We start from the raw sequence: 15,101 nt of genomic DNA on the forward strand, positions 1-15,101 counted from the left end.
TGATCGTTGTTTCCTTTTTAGGTAACTTGTAAAGATTAAAGGTATTTTGTTAAAACTTACTATTTAGAGTATCTTAAAAGAATAGATCACTGTTAAAAATGAAGCACAAGTAAACAAAAGGTTTTTCATAATAGTCCAATAGATATGAGTTTTATTTCCAGGAGAAAAATCTTAGAGAAGCTATACACTATTCATATACAAGGAATAGAATCATTCAGATGGGCTCTGGTTTATGCAGGGCTTTGATCAGAGAAAAGAGAGTAAGGGGAAGTTGATGAGGATGAAGCAACAGGGCTGCTAAAATGGAAGTCAATTTGTAACCTCTGATGGGGTACGAAATTAAAATCACTCAACTTCTTTTGTTCTTCTTCCAGCTCTTCAATGGTTATGGCTGCAAGAAACCTTTCAAAAAACTCTCTGCAACACTCTTTTCCCCTGCAAACCAATTCCCCAGCTTCTCCTTTCTCTTGATTCTCGAACATCAAACTTGAGCTATCGAACTTCAAGATGTATGCTTGATTACACCCCTCGAACAACCGTTCACCCAATGAATCAATGATGTAACACGCATCTTCTTCCATCTTCATCACGAAGAAGTGATCGTTCCAACTCACGATATAAATTCTCGACTCGTAAATTGAACATGTTTTGGCATTGACTTCATTCCATATTTGCTCGAAGGACATTGCTTCTGTCAAGCAGCTGAATTTCTCTGGGCTGAAGAACCCAACAAAGGAATCTTCAGGTGAGACTGCGATCGGTCGGACGTCAGCTTGCACGACGGTTTCGAGGTCAAAATGTTTGTTTGGGAAGTAGTTGGAGTAGCAGACATTGTTGCAAAGCTTTTGCCATTCTGATGAGCCTTCCATTATGAGGTTGTCAAGCTCCTGTTGTGTGGGCATCATACCATAGTTCGAGTGCAGCCAGTGGGTGATCACGGCGACTATCGCCGTGCAGGCACTCTCGCCTCCAGCCTTCTCGCTCCGCTGGTCAAACGAGCCAAAGAACACCTCTGTTTTCAGCTTTGTCTTGCCATCTCTGCTTACTATTTCTCTAGTTTCCCACTTCCCTCCGCTAGTTTCTTTGTTTTGACCATCTGTTTCTAAAGAAAACGCTGTGCTTTCTGTTTTCTCCTGAATAAAAATCAATTTAGGATGAATATATAATTTAATCATTAACATTTAAATATATTTTTCATTTTATAATTGAACACGTCAACGGATAAGAATAATTCTTCCATGTGTTTCTAGAGTCAAATTAAGGAAAACAGAGTATTTTAAAGCCATACCATCTGAGAAGTAGTTGAAATGGGGACGTCTTTCAACACGGAAGGATCATTGTCGTGTTGCTGTTGGTCAACGGTAACTCCGTCGTTGACCGCCGTGTTCGTCTTCTCCAACCACGGCTCCACTTTCCCTTTCGAATGTCTAAAACTAAAACTCAGCCGTCTCTTCTTAGAGAACAATTTCCCCAGCTTTTGATCTCCATCGTCCTCCCCAATCGTTGGATCTCCCAGACCCCTGTTTTCACCGTCCGATGAAATCATTTTACCCTTTTCCCTGTTCTTCTTCTTGAAGCTCGTTAAACCTTTCAACGCTTTCATAAATCCCTCCTTGTCTTGTTGATGAATCATGTCCGACCCATCTCTGATCTCCACAAAATTCACACATACCTTCAAAATTCCCATTACCACAACAAATACCCAAAAATTAAAATCTTCCTTTTCATCTATAAACAATCAAATTTCATTAAAAAAAAAAAAAAAAAAAAAAAACTCACAGAAATCATAGCATGATGAGGAGCCGCTCCTGCAGAATCCTTCAACGTAATAGGAACATTTCGCTCCATTTTCCTCTCCAATGCCAAAAGCATCTCTGCTAAATTAAGCGACGCCTTGCCTAAAACAGAAGTCTTCGTCTTGGATTTTGTGGATTCTTCCTACATCCATGAAAAAGAAACGATAAATTTTACAAATTTGGATAAGAAAAAAGAAGAAGAAGAAGAAGAAGAAGAAGAAGAAGAAGAAGAAGAATGAATGAATGAATGAATTAGATAAGGAAACGTACGAGTAAGACATAGAATTTTGTATCCCAGAACGGAATGGAAGAAGGATCTTCATGATGGGGGAATTCGAATGCACAAATGCTGTGGAATTCGTGGTTCCATTGGTGATGATTGTTTAGAACTGGTTGGGCGGAGGTTCGGTTAATTTGGAGAGGGGATTTTGCATAAAATGGAACGGATAAAAGGGAATGTCTTTGAGGACCTTTCCATTTGATTTCAATGGCGATTCTTTCATTCTCTTTGTCATATCCATAAAGCTTCAAATTGTCTAATTTCACTTGGAATTTCTTCATCTTCGCCATTGTTGCTTTGTGGAATTTCAGAAAAATGTTTTGTGAAGGAAGAAAGGAAGGAAGGAAGAAGAAGGACGAGGCGTAATATGAATGAAGTGGGTAAGTGACAGCTATTTCAATTTTCAATTTTGTTTGTGAGAACAAGTCTAGCCCGTGTTCTTGTGCACATTTTTTAGGGTTTAAATATTATTTATAAGGATATAAAGTATGTCTTATCCATGGTAAATTTTACTTAGTCTACCTTAAACTAATGATTCAAATTATAGAAACTATCCACGAAAGTAATATACTATCGTCACACTCTTATATCATTAGCAAGAGAAATTTAAAATATATATTAAATTATACAACTTTTCTCACTCATAACTCACTGCTAATTTCCATTTTTAATATACTCCTTCAACTATACAATAAGAAATAAATCAATTTTATCTAAACAAAAAACAGAGGGAGAGAGAGAAAAGAAAAATAAATAAAAAGAAGATAAGAAAGAAATAGGCGATTTTTTTTTTCATGTTCTATATTTAAACTTGTTAAGTTATGTCAAATTGAACCTTGAACTTAAATAAATGTGACAATTTTTACCATTTCTTCCACTTTTTAGTATAAAAAATAAAAAATAAAATTTTAACTAACAAAAATAAAAAAAGAAAATAACAAATTTGGGATCATTACAACCTATTACTTGTAAAGCCAACAACTAAAATGGTTAATTGTAGTTTTTGTTTTGTCAAAATTTTCTATTTAAAGAAAAAAAATCTTTTTTTTTTTTCTTTTTAAAAGAAGGTTATAACTTATGCTTTACATTAATTTAGCTTACGCGGCAAGATGTAATTGGAGGAGTGTCGAGGATATAGCCACGTCAGAGGTGGGAGGATCAGAAGACCAACGTAAAAGCGACACGTAAGAAGAGAAACGCGGCGAATTAATATTAATATGATTGTTAATTTTTCGTAGGAGAAACGCGGTAAAATTAGATATTAAATAATTATTAAAATGTAAAGACGACAAATGGGCCGTACGTTGGAATTAGAAGAAGGACGATACGGTTTCCCCTTCCCTTATCTCTTTGCCTCTTAACAAATAACAACAATTCGTTGGCTTCTTGTAATCAAAGTTACTTTCACGTGCGTCACGCTGATTATGCACGTGCTACAAAATACCCTAACTTCATTTCTTTTCGCCACGTGTCTTTTATCTCCTTTTACCCTCTCTTTTTTAATGAACACAAATTAAACACCTAACTTACTTCTATCAAATATTTCTTTAAATTAATTATTTCTTTTACGTGCGTGTTTGGATTTGCTCGAGAAAAAATAATTATTGAAAAACTTTATTTTAAGTTATCATTAACTACTTTAAATTTTTTTTTAAATGATTCAATACTTGAGGGTCATTATGGTGTTATATAATTAATGCATAGAAAAAACTTAGAAATTGGAAACATTGAGAAGGACTAAATTGAAATATTTTAGAAACGAGGGACTGTACCTAAATCAAAATGAAGTGGGCCGAGAGTCATGAAGTAGTTAATGGGCCCTTCCCCAAATCCATCCAATGAGAAGATCCTTCTATATTTCAGATTGGGCTTCCTCATTTAGAAGGATCTAAATTTAGGTTTTCTTTTAGAAAAGTTTAATTTTAGTGGAAGCCACAATAAAAATTAGTTGTAAACATTTTCAACCATGAAATTATCCCAACCTAAACGTAAAATTAAAAAAAAAAAAAAGAAAAAAAAAGTGCAAAGAGTTCTACATTTGTTTATTGAAATTCGTAAATATATTATCGATAGAAAATTTTCGTAAAATAAGTTTTCAGTAAAATTATCTAAAATTACATCTTATTATTTTGCACTTTTCGGGTAGTTATTACTACAATTTTTACTATTTTACATTTATTAATTTTTTATTATTTGTTTTGCTATATAATTTTTAAACTAAAATAATTTACTCCTTAAATACAAACTAAAACTATTGAACCCAATTGTAATAATTTAGAACTATATAATAACAATTCTTTATCCAACGTCTCCTTAATTATTTAGATATAATTTACTTGATTGATTGATTAGTATGTAATCATATAAATCGAGAGAATGAAATAACCTAATCATGAGTCAAATATTGACAAATCATATAAATATAAGATTGTAAATCTAAAATTCAAATTCTTTACCCTACTAATAGTAACGAACCAACTAAAAAGGAATTAGTCAACATAGATATAGTTAAAAATAAATAAAATTTGTACTATTCGATTCTAAAATCAAATGTTCGATTTTGTAACCTCTCTCAATTTGTTAATAAAATAAAATATAATGCGATGAAATAAATTGACGATCTATCCTTCGATTCAAATATACCTAATGCCTATTTTATGGCAAAGTTATGGAGATTTTTCAAAATCTACTCCCACTTTTCGAATGAGTGTTTGAATCAACAAAAAAAATTTATTCTATTTTATTCAATTTTAATTTGCTTTCTTGTTGAAGTTTTGAATTAGAAAATATTATAATGGATGAGAACATTAATGTTTTACTTTCTTTCTATACCTAATCTTTCGATCCTTTTTTCTTTATGTTTATAAATGTTTTTTCAATCATATTAATTTTCGTGCCATATTTTAATTCAATTTCGGGTTGAAATCTTAATCCTTTTATTATATGTGTGATTGATTGGTTGTTGGACTCTCTTGTAATATATTCAATTACTACAAATCAAACTTGGTCAATTTTACACATTACCTTTACAACCGGGGAGCCCACACAAGTAAAATGGTTTTCAACGATTACACATCATTACTTTTAAGACCTCAATGCTTCGGAGTAGTTTCGACTCTCAGGACAACTATAACTATTCGACCTAAATGACTTAGTTATTTTTCAATTGATGTGTATATGTATGTAACACAGGCGCAAGGTAGAGAAAGATCATTAAAAATAGCTTCACTTCAACGACCTTAAATGCAACGAGTTAAGCAATCATCTAACAAGAGTCCCGACCTTACTTAGCCGAACTATAAGTTCCTGTATTAACTTAGACAATCAGAGTGTAATAAGTTGGAAATCACACATGTGCACAAGAACTCTTGTACAAGTCAGATTAGATGAAAAGACTAGACTAAGAGAAACAGGTTAATAGAAGAATCCACAAAAGTACGGATTTCTCGTGCCTACGTAAGTCAAATTGTATTTCGACAATAAAGTTTGCAAGCAACAAATTTACATATTATTTAAAAATTTAGGCCATACATGGAATTTCGATTCCATGTCGTGTGATTAATCTCTTTTAAATTCAAATTGAATTTGAATTGCAAAGATTTTGTAACTAATAAAATATCAACATTATTTGAATGAAAATCGAAACAATATCAAATTCTTTAAAGACATGTATTTGAATGATTAATCCTTTTTTATCATAGAGATCACTAAGACATTCATTTAGGTATTTTCAAAAATTGAGAAGTGTGGTTGGGAACAATTAGAAGATGAATATGTTTATTACAAAAGATTTATTCCATGTGATGAGAGGTACCAAAATATTATTAATGTGATTGACATGTGACTCAAATTGGCAAATGCCTGCCTGCTGGTCCATTTAATTAGAATGTTCAAAAATTAAATTAATATTTCATATCTAATCTTCTTGTGAGGTGGACTTTTGTGGGCTGGACTCATTAATGTTCTCCTCAATTATCAACACAAAATCCTTTCTTTTTGGTTTTTCTAAATACATCAATCATAAATCAATTACTTCATAATTTTCTATTTTTTTCCCCAATTTGTTACTTTTTGTTATATTTCCCTACTAACATCTTTCTTTTGGTAATTTCTAAAAACAAAGCAAATGATAATTTAGCTTATAAATGTTTTTACGATCTCTAATCTTTTAAATATATTTTTATAAATTAGGCCGAAATTGAAAAAACGATATCATAGTGTTTAATATTTTAAAAAATTCTAATGATGGTTTTAAATTTCTCAATTAATATAACTCAATATTATCAACTCAAAGTTAGAGATTATCTTTTTTCACCGAACATGCTTAATTACTAGTCTCTACAAACAACATCTATACTCTACTATCTACGCCTTTTAAATTATTCAAAGTCCAACAGATCGATATGATATTATTACATGTAAATACAAAAAATATAATAATATACTCTCAAATTGTTTGACTAAACAATCATTAAAAATTTAATAGTAATTTTAGGGGTGATGTAACTTGCAAAACAATAATATCTTTGTTACTAAGATTTCACAAAGATCTTGTCATTGTTAGGTGAGACCCCTTTGTATTCTCCAAAAATTAAACCAAAACCAAATGTTAAGAATGTGTGACAATCATTTCTTTGGTCCTCTCCCAAATTTCTCAATGCCTAAAAACTTATAAAGTTAGATGAGAGATTATATTAAGTTTAAAAAAAATATGGCTTTATCATTTGCTTTTACTTAAAAAACACTCGCATCTTTTTCAAAAATTTTAATATATTCGTGGTAAGCGTCTTCAACATAATTTTGGAATGGAAATTTGTTAAAATTGGAGCAAAATTACAACCTAAAATACTATATTGATGTTCAAATGAGAATTTAGATCGTTGTTTATCCTTAATTATTGTCACCGCAATTTTCATAAGAAAACTAGAAAAAAAGTTATGTTTGACCATAGTTTCAAACGGTTATAAAAAGTCAAAGGTGATATTTTTAAGTTAGAAAAGTAAAAGACAAAGAATAAACTTCAAAATGATATTTATTATTTAGCCCCCAATACACAAACAAGAACATTAAAGTGATGAATGAATTCTCAAGGGAAAGTAAAAATCAAACCCCTATGGTGAAAGAACACAAGAAAATAAGGAATTTTTTTCTTAGAAAATTGGAAAAAGAAAGAAAGAAAGAAAGAAAGATAGAAAAAGAAATAAAGACTTGCATTGACTCCACAAGAAATAAAAAAATGGAAATTTGTGATAAAGAAGAGGAGAAAGAGGGGTCCAAGATTTAAATACCATTACAGCTCGGCAATGGCAGACTATGAGGTTGAGTTAGTTGACATCTTTGAACACCCACCACTACTATCCTACTTTGCATTTATTATTCCCATTTTTCTTACCCACATTCCGACGAAATTACCAACGCCATCATTCATTCTAATCAAATCCTTTACCTCCTCCTCTTTCTCTGTGTTCTTCCCTTCTATTACAGACTTGGAATTTGTTTTTATGGATTTACCTTTCTTTTTACTTACCAATTCCTCGCGGTTTGATCGCCGCTACCAGTTTTTTGGTTTCCCTGTCCCCCACTTTCTAACATTTCTAAACCATCTTTCTTCAACTTCACCCTTTCAGATCGCTTCTTATTTTTGATTTTTTGGGTTTCTTCTTATTTATCTTCTTTTGTTTTGTGTGGTTCTCTGCTAAAAAGGGTGATGGGAACGAGCGGATTTCGTGGTTATTTGCTGCTCATTATATGGGTTTCTCTTCTTCTGCGGTTTAGACCTTGCGCCGCTGGTTTTCAGAGCGTTGGGCAGATTTCTCCTGGGCTTCAAGGAACTCAAATGAATTGGGTCGATCACGATGGGGTGTTTCTTCGATCTAATAACTCTGAATTTGGATTTGGATTCACTAATCAACAGGATGTAACGCAGTATTATCTAGCGATTATTCACTTGAGTAGCAGGAGTATTGTCTGGACTGCGAATCAGGCCTCGCCGGTTACGACTTCGGATAAATTTTTGTTTGATGAGAACGGTAATGTAGTTTTATATCATGAGAGCAATGTGGTTTGGTCTACGAACACTGCGAATAAAGGAGTTTCTGCTCTTGCGTTGAGGGATTCGGGAAATTTGGTTTTGTTTGGGAGTGATAATGCAGTAATTTGGGAAAGTTTTGGCCATCCGACTGATACACTTTTGTCGAATCAAGGTTTTGTTGAGGGAATGAGACTTGTAAGTAAGCCTGATTCCAATAATTTGACGTATTTTCTGGAATTAAAATCTGGGGATATGGTTTTGTATTCAGGATTCAAAACTCCACAACCGTATTGGTCAATGAGTAGAGAGAATCGCAAAACGATTAACAAAGATGGTGGGTCTGTAATCTCTGCAACTCTAACAGCAAACTCGTGGAATTTCCATGGCGAAAATGATGTTTTACTCTGGCAATTTGCTTTCTCAACTAATACTGATTCAAACGCTACATGGACTGCGGTTCTGGGTAACGATGGATTTATCTCCTTTTACAAGCTTCAAGATGGTGGGTCTGGAGATGCTTCGTCCATTCGAATTCCTGAAGATCCTTGTGGAACACCAGAGCCATGTGGGACTAATTTTATCTGTTACAGTGAAAAAAAATGCCTCTGTCCTTCAATTCTTGGCTCCCGTCCAAATTGCCAAACTGGGATTACTTCGCCGTGTGATCAATCTGCTGGACCTGTTGAGCTTGTGGAGTCTCAGGATAAGATTGGTTATTTTGCACTTCAATTCATGCAGCCCTCTTCGAAAACAGATTTGGAGAATTGCAAATCCTCTTGCAGAAGTAACTGTTCTTGTATTGCTCTGTTTTTCCAAGCGAGTACAGGGGGTTGTTTCTTGTTTGATGAGATTGGTGGGTTTCTAAATTCGAAAAATTCCGAAGTCGTTTCGTACGTAAAACTGTTGAAAAACGGAGAAAACGGTGAAAACAATGGCGCAAATGGAAATGGTGGAAAGAACTCAATCCCTGCGATTCTGGGTATTGCTTTTTCCACTGTGATTGTCATTTGTGTTCTGATTTACGTCGGATTTCGATACGTTAGAAAGAAGAAAGAACCTCCAGAACCTGCTCAAGAGAGTTCAGAAGAAGAGAATTTCTTAGAGGGGCTTTCGGGAGCTCCAATTCGTTACAGTTACAACGATCTTCAAACTGCCACGGATAATTTCTCGGTGAAACTCGGACAAGGTGGGTTCGGTTCAGTTTACAAAGGATTTCTACCAGACGGCACTCGCTTGGCCGTGAAGAAACTAGAGGGAATTGGGCAAGGAAAAAAGGAATTTAGAGCTGAAGTGGGCATTATTGGTAGCATCCATCACATCCATTTAGTCAGATTAAAGGGATTTTGTGCAGAAGGAACTCACCGTCTTCTTGCTTACGAGTTCATGGCTAATGGGTCATTAGACAAATGGATTTTCAAGAAAAACAGAGCAGATTTGTCGCTAGACTGGGATACGAGATTCAACATAGCAGTAGGAACCGCAAAGGGATTAGCATATCTTCACGAAGACTGTGATGCTAAAATCGTCCACTGCGACATAAAGCCCGAAAACGTACTATTAGACGACAATTTCCAAGCCAAAGTCTCGGATTTCGGGCTAGCAAAGCTAATGAACCGAGAACAGAGCCATGTGTTCACCACACTCAGAGGAACCAGAGGTTATCTCGCTCCGGAATGGATCACAAACTACGCCATTTCCGAGAAAAGTGACGTGTACAGCTACGGAATGGTTCTACTAGAAATTATTGGTGGAAGAAAGAACTACGATCCGACAGAAAGCTCAGAGAAATCCCATTTCCCAACTTACGCTTTCAAGATGATGGAAGAAGGAAGAATGAAGGCCATTCTTGATGCTAAGTTGAACATAAAGGAAAACGACGAGAGGATCTTCATAGCCATTAAGGTGGCGCTGTGGTGCGTGCAGGAGGATATGCATCAAAGGCCGCCCATGGCTAAAGTGGTGCAAATGCTAGAAGGGGTCTGCCCTGTGCCAATGCCGCCAATTTGCTCGCCGTTGGGTTCTCGACTGGTTGCTGCAGGGTTCTTGAAATCTAGCAGTGAGGAATGGACTTCATCAGGGCCATCCGATTGCAATAGCGATGCGTATCTTTCATCGGTGCAGCTATCTGGGCCAAGATAGATAGCCATTAAATTGTATAAACTTGCACATTTTTTTAGGAGTTTAGAACGTTGTAAATTTTCGGATTGCTGCAGTTTTGTAAACCGGCTTTTGTGTACACAATTTTCTCAACAGCTTTATGAAGATTGTTCAACCTTCATTTATAGTTTAAATGGTACAACAAGTTATTTATGTGATGATTGTACAGTTGACTCACATCTCTTTATTATTTGCCCACTTTCAATGAAATAACAAAAGAATGAGAGTGAGAGAAAAGAGCAAATAAGTAAACAACAAGAGTAGGACAAGTAATGGGAAATCCTAAACCTTAAAAAAGTGAGTAGCAAGAGGGAGACCCTAACTCCCATGCATAATGTATCGTTTTGATGAACTTACAATGATATGATTAAAGTAAAAGCTAAAAGAATCCAAATTTTTTAAAATTCAAAGAAAAACTTCATTTGGGTTTTTCACACTGAGACATCCAATGAAACCATTATCTATATTAACCGAACTCAAGTTTATTATCCGAGTCTCCTTTCACAATTGAGGCACAATCCATAAGGGAAAATCTATTTGTAGAAGCTTATTTCATGAGTCAAAATTAGGGATCAATATTTTGTAATTGAGATCCCATCAACAAATTCTCTCCCAACAAAATAATAAGATAAAATCCTGGACCAATGAAACGATAGAACCGGTCGAGCTTGAAGTGAATTGTACAAAACATACAATACGAACGACCGGTTCATTTCACCCGCTCGTGGAAATGATTTCCACCTTCTTCAATCCTGCGCCGCCGTGCAACGTCGCCGTCGTTTCTTCTTCCTTTCTCAGATTCAAGTTCATACCAAAATTTCCCGCCACCGTACCTCTATCGTCTCTTTCGACGGTCTCCTTTCGCGCCAAAACTACCGTTAACCGTTCTCTCTGCGCCCCTGGCGATGCTTCTGGTAAAATATTAATTAACTGCTTTCTTCTTCTTTTGTGCAAAGCTTTGGTCAATTCCGATGGCGTTGCATATTCAATTTTTGGAACTTGTATTTGATTGCTATTATCTATCCTGTGTAGATGTATTTGGTTTGTGGCTGCTGAAACCGAAATCTGAATTATGCATTTTGCATTGGCGAACTGATCCTTAATATTAGCGGAACTAGTACTTGTTATCTTTATATATTTTTTTATCCCTAAAAATACTGTTTTAATTACAGTTCAGACTGATTTCTGCTTACTGAAGAAGAGAGAATTTGTGTTTTCTGCCGCGCTGCCCTTTCTTCTTATTTTGCATGAATCCGTGGAAGGTTTTAAAGCTGAGGCGGCAGAGTAAGATGGAGGATGAGGATATTGCTTACGATTAGTTTGAAGTATTTAGTATATAACTTTCTGTATTCTTGAATTTTGAACACTATTGAAAACTTATGAATTCTTATGTCCTAGTAGAGGAATTATTAACTGAATTCTGTCTGTTTTCTTTTATGGGCAGAAGATTGGATAAAAGGGAAGTTGAACGGATAAGAGAAGAAGTAAGAAAGGTGGTAACCAAAGGAAGGGCTCCTGGTCTGCTTCGTCTGGTATTTCATGATGCTGGAACTTTTGAAACCAATGATACTTCAGGTTAATATCCTTGAACTTTAAGAGGAGAGACAATGAGGTTTTCGTAGGCGCCCTGAATTTTTTGAATTCATAGGTAGATTTTAAATTTTGAGTTCAATTGTTGGAATTCAGACAGCATTGGATATGTTGTATGAACTGTTATTTGCACCAAACGCGAAGTTTTGTTCGATCACAGAGGCCATGATATCCACTTCCATGTAGGCTTTCAGACATGTTTGTTCTTGTATAGTTTTCAGTATGATTGTCATATTAGCGAGCCTTGTTTGCAGGTGGTATGAACGGATCTATAATTCATGAACTTGATAGACCTGAAAACAAAGGTCTCAAGAAATCAGTTAAGGTGGTTCTTTCTTCTTATGCCCGTATTGTTTTAGGAATCTGTCTACCAGAAAGCTCACCATTGGTTTTGTTGTTTCTCAGATTCTTCAGGAAGCGAAGAGTACACTGGACTTAATTAGACCTGGTACGTTTACTGTCTATTTCTCTATTTCTATCTGAAAGGAGATGAAGTTTCCATAATAAGAGGTATTGACCAGTAACCAGGCTAACTTCTTAGCAAATTGGTTTCTTTTGAATAGTATCTTGGGCAGACGTGATAGTTGTGGCTGGTGCTGAAGCTGTTTCAATATGTGGGGGTCCTAGTATTGCTGTTGATTTGGGTAGATTAGACTCCGAGTAAGCTGAAGCTGGCTGCTTTCCTTGTTATATGATGAGCCATATTTTCCTTGAGTTACAGTCTGTTAACTTTTTTTTTTTGCTCGTTTTTCCATGAGCTTTATGTACTAGAATCATTTGTTTCCCTGGACTATGATTGGTTGCATTCTCACCATTTTAACTTTTTCCATGGGCTTTGTGCACAAGAGAAAGTTCCAACTTCTGAGATGTCCTCTCTCTAATATTCATCACGATAGATAGATCCCTCTTCACTGCGTACACTCTCTTTTGCTCCCATACATCAATTCTACCTTTGCTCTGCTAACTAGCTCTCTAACCGAGTTTTAGTCCCCATATACAGTAGACCATTTTAACTAATGAATTTTCTGTGTTTCCACTACCAAACTTTTTGTCTTTCTTATTAATTCCTCTGTCCGTCATATGATAGGAAACCAGATCTAGAAGGTAAACTTCCTGAGGAATCTCTGGATGCTGTTGGATTGAAGCAAATCTTCAGCAGAAAAGGATTTTCGTAAGTGCATCTGCTATCTCATTTTGACTCTTCCATTTGAAGGAATTGTAATCCTTCGACTGTATATATTTGGTATTCATTTTTGATTTGCATCTTTTCTTCTTGGCCAATACATTCTAAGTTACTGCATTGGTCTCCTTCATATATTTATTAGTATACTAATGTGGCCGCGTCTCTAAGGTGTTATCTGGATTCATTTCCTTACATTAGACAGAAAATGACTCAAAAGCCAATTATTAGAAGTTTAGTAATGGGAAATCCTAGTTCTGCATTTGATTGCACAACACGGTCCTTTCAAATGTGTCTTGAACAATGTTGTTTTTTATGAAAACCAATTCAACCCTCCCACTGTGAAGTATATTCACATGGACAGTATAAGAGAAGTTAAAATGCTGTTGTCACTCTAGAAATCTGCCCATCATCTGTCCTACCCTTCCCTTTTTCACATATTTTTTTTACAAAGAAACAATTTCATTGGCAAATGAAATTGGAAAGTAAAACTCCAAACAAATGCCAGATAATTCATAATAGAATGAATGTACACCTCCTAGGTGTCTTCTGCAAGGGACATTCATGGATGCTCTTTTTTCTTTGCAGGACACGAGAACTAGTTGCACTATCTGGAGCCCATACTATTGGTGGGAAAGGTTTTGGAAGCCCTGTTGTTTTTGATAATGCATATTTCAAAATACTTTTGGAGAAGCCATGGTCATCTAACGGTAATCAATCTCAGATTGATACTTTCACACGTCTCATATTGTTTGAATTGAGCCTCAATTGCAAATTATTGGCTGCATGAGGCACTGCCTCAATTCTTGCTCAAATCCACAATATTTTGTGCCCGTGAATCAGTAGGTAAAGAAAAATGAATGCTAGTTTTTGTTTTTCTGGTTGAAGTGAGCTATGAAGTTCTTGTGATTACACGAAACTGAGTGTTATTTTTACGGCTTTTGCCATTGGTTAATAATACAAGTCATTGCTTTGAATTTGTTAATACATATTACCACTCGGGCCTTATTTTAATTTTTAATTTTAGGTGGTATGTCCAGTATGATAGGGCTACCTTCTGATCGTGCTCTTGCTGACGATGATGAATGCTTGAGGTTCTTCTCTTTCATTCAAATCTATACTATTTTCATCACAACTTTTCTGCACCACTGTGAACTGATGGCATTTCTGGTCTCTCGAGTAGAATTTCAACAACGAGTTCAATTTGTTGAACTAAAATAGAAATGTTCATAAAAGATCAATTTTACAACCAGGCAACCACCAAGATTTACCTGATAAACAAAAAATCAGCTGATTACCCCTCTTTATCTGCTTAAATAAAGTCACTTACTTTGAACTCCTAGATGGATCAAAGAGTATGCCAAGGATCAGAATGTGTTCTTCGAAGATTTCCAGAATGCTTATATCAAGCTAGTAAATTCTGGTGCAAAGTGGAGAAGCTAGCGAACTATTGTCCTACCACTACAAATATACACCTTAAGGCAAGCTTTAACTTCTACATATTGGCCTATAGATGGCTTTGTCACATAGTACTACTCTTTTCTGCTCCCCAAAAGCATTGCTTACTACGATCCTTTGTTGGTAGGTTAAATGACTGCGAGACAAAGCAAAAGTTGCGATGAAGATGAAGCTTGAAATGCATTGTGCTTTCATCACCATCAAATTAACTCGCTCTCTGAAGCTTTATCTTTTGTTGGCCTAAATTTGGCTTGAAGCACTTGTATCTTATCAGGAAGACAAGAACATAACAACTCGCAATTCATCGAAGTTCCAAATTCTGGATAAAGCAAGGAAAAAAAGGTTTTATATTTCATGCATATGCTTATCAATGTTTCCTTGTCAAAAACTAAAACGTGTATAAAAACTTTACAATCCAGTTGTGAATGAGTGCCCTATATTAATTGTTTTAGCTATCAGCTGCTTTAGTTTTAATTGGATAAACAGATAAGGTTGCTGTGGATAAAGTGGAAATAGGAGTAGAAGTAGTGGATAAAATAGTGCCTTGCCTGTCTAGACGGTGGTTGGGAATAGAACGTGAAGTGAATGCCTCGTTGAGATGTGAAATGA

General features: G+C 35.1%; 3 protein-coding genes across 8 annotated transcripts; 2 read left to right on the forward strand and 1 right to left on the reverse strand.

Moving 5' to 3' along the window:
* Positions 1-121: 121 nt before the first annotated feature.
* On the reverse strand, positions 122-2,502 carry LOC103488316 (uncharacterized). The gene is made up of 4 exons (XM_008447006.3): positions 2,067-2,502; positions 1,780-1,938; positions 1,289-1,672; positions 122-1,133 (listed from the first exon to the last, which is right to left on the reverse strand). The coding sequence occupies exons 1-4, from the start codon at positions 2,364-2,366 to the stop codon at positions 231-233; spliced, it is 1,746 nt and encodes a 581-aa protein (XP_008445228.1). The 5' UTR covers positions 2,367-2,502; the 3' UTR covers positions 122-230.
* A 4,888-nt stretch (positions 2,503-7,390) lies between these two features.
* Positions 7,391-10,417, forward strand: LOC103488314 (G-type lectin S-receptor-like serine/threonine-protein kinase SD2-5). The gene has a single exon (XM_008447002.3). It carries the CDS (start codon positions 7,784-7,786, stop codon positions 10,244-10,246), a length of 2,463 nt encoding a protein of 820 aa, XP_008445224.1. The 5' UTR covers positions 7,391-7,783; the 3' UTR covers positions 10,247-10,417.
* Positions 10,418-10,779: 362 nt separating this feature from the next.
* LOC103488313 (putative L-ascorbate peroxidase 6) lies at positions 10,780-14,947 on the forward strand. 6 transcript variants are annotated; one of them, XM_008447001.3, is made up of 11 exons: positions 10,780-11,178; positions 11,437-11,548; positions 11,709-11,839; positions 12,109-12,179; positions 12,260-12,302; positions 12,418-12,514; positions 12,942-13,025; positions 13,623-13,744; positions 14,062-14,128; positions 14,378-14,515; positions 14,620-14,947. In XM_008447001.3, the coding sequence occupies exons 1-10, from the start codon at positions 10,995-10,997 to the stop codon at positions 14,475-14,477; spliced, it is 1,011 nt and encodes a 336-aa protein (XP_008445223.1). In that variant the 5' UTR covers positions 10,780-10,994; the 3' UTR covers positions 14,478-14,515; positions 14,620-14,947. The 6 variants fall into 6 exon arrangements, 5 of the variants coding, with proteins under 5 accessions (XP_008445223.1, XP_050938147.1, XP_050938145.1 ...); XM_051082190.1 differs by having other exon boundaries at positions 10,786-11,178; positions 11,712-11,839; positions 12,109-12,173; XM_051082188.1 differs by having other exon boundaries at positions 10,788-11,178; positions 11,712-11,839.
* The last annotated feature ends 154 nt before the right edge of the window (positions 14,948-15,101 follow it).

This window comes from Cucumis melo, chromosome 3 (genome assembly GCF_025177605.1).
Source record: "Cucumis melo cultivar AY chromosome 3, USDA_Cmelo_AY_1.0, whole genome shotgun sequence".
Classification (NCBI taxonomy): Eukaryota; Viridiplantae; Streptophyta; class Magnoliopsida; order Cucurbitales; family Cucurbitaceae; genus Cucumis; species Cucumis melo.